This window comes from Condylura cristata, unplaced genomic scaffold, assembly GCF_000260355.1.
Source record: "Condylura cristata isolate star-nosed mole 26May11 unplaced genomic scaffold, ConCri1.0 scaffold00020, whole genome shotgun sequence".
Classification (NCBI taxonomy): Eukaryota; Metazoa; Chordata; class Mammalia; order Eulipotyphla; family Talpidae; genus Condylura; species Condylura cristata.
The window spans coordinates 36848992-36850197 of NW_004567121.1; the positions used below are offsets into that span (position 1 = coordinate 36848992).

Here is a 1206-nt window from a genome sequence, read left to right on the forward strand (position 1 = left end):
CAGTACTTGGATGAAACAGTACCAGGCGCGAGACTCAAAACGGTGAGGCGGAGGACAGGAGGCTGGGGTTCCGCGGTCCCGGGGGTGGGCCTGGGGGCCGCCTTTCTCGCCACCCCGCGGTCCAGCCCAGCAGACAAAAGCTGCGGGAGCAGCGGACCGTGCACTCTGTCACCGTCCAGCCACCACATCGTCACAGGAAGCGCGTCAGGGGCCCATGTCGCGCCAGTTCACACCTCGGTAAACTCGGGGAGACGGGACAAGTTCAGATGACCGACACCGGCCAGGGGCGGTCTCAGACCCTAGAGCACGACGGCAGAGCTCGGAGACCACTGGGGACCGGGAACACGGTGGCTGGGGTGCACGCAGAGGACAACCCCGGTCACCTGAAGACAGGCCTCACGGCAGCCACGGGCACAGCGCTCGGGGCCGCTCCGTGCCGCCCACCAGCCCGCCGCCCTGGGCCTGCCCTGCCCTCCGGCCAGCGAGCTCAGCTGCCTCGCTCCCGACCCCGTCCCCAAGCCAGCGCAGCCCCTTCCCTGCAGCCAGGAGGCCCTCCCTTCCTCTGCCTGCTGGACCTGACTCCTGCTCGCCTCCAGGCTCTGACGCCGCCGTGGTTTGCCCTTAACCGCACGTCCAGCTCAGGCACGTGACTCGGGGGGCCGGGAGCCACACCGCCGTCAGAGAGGGGCCCCCCCCGCCGCGTGTGGCTGGCCCCTCCGAGTCCGAGCCCCGCCTGCCCGCGACTCCCGGGCGGCTGCCCCCGCGAGGTCCCCAAGACCCAGCGGCCACTCGGCCCGGCCAGTACCTTGTCTGTGACCAGGGGCAGCCGCATGCTCTCCAGCTGGCCTCCAGGCTGGCTGAAGACGAAGTGGTGCTCCTTGGACTTGGGGATGATGAAGTGCAGCTGGATCTCCTCCCCCAGCATGGAGTAAGAGAAGGCGAAGGCGTGCAGGGAGGACTCGTAGAGCTGGGGCAAGCACAGAGCCTGCCTCAGGGTCCGGGCCCCCCAGAGCGCCCGCCCCGCGCCGCCGAGACGCCCGCGGCCGCGCCCACCTGGTGCCGGGGGTGGAAGCCCATGTACTGGTGGCACTGCTCGCAGTGGTGGTAGGTGTTGTGGGCCGCGTACTGGGTCAGCCGCATCCGCGCCGTCCGGCGCCGCACGCACAGGTCCTCGGGCTTCCGGGCCTTCGCCCTGTCTGCGCGGCA

The 1206-nt window shown here is 70.6% G+C and overlaps 1 protein-coding gene across 1 annotated transcript in view; it reads right to left on the reverse strand.

The window, feature by feature from the left end:
* Positions 1-1206, reverse strand: part of GREB1 (growth regulation by estrogen in breast cancer 1) — a 63304-nt gene that overhangs the window by 9062 nt on the left and 53036 nt on the right. The window contains 2 exon segments of the mRNA XM_012727364.1: positions 806-967; positions 1054-1196. Of these exon segments, the coding sequence (XP_012582818.1) occupies positions 806-967; positions 1054-1196 (305 nt within the window).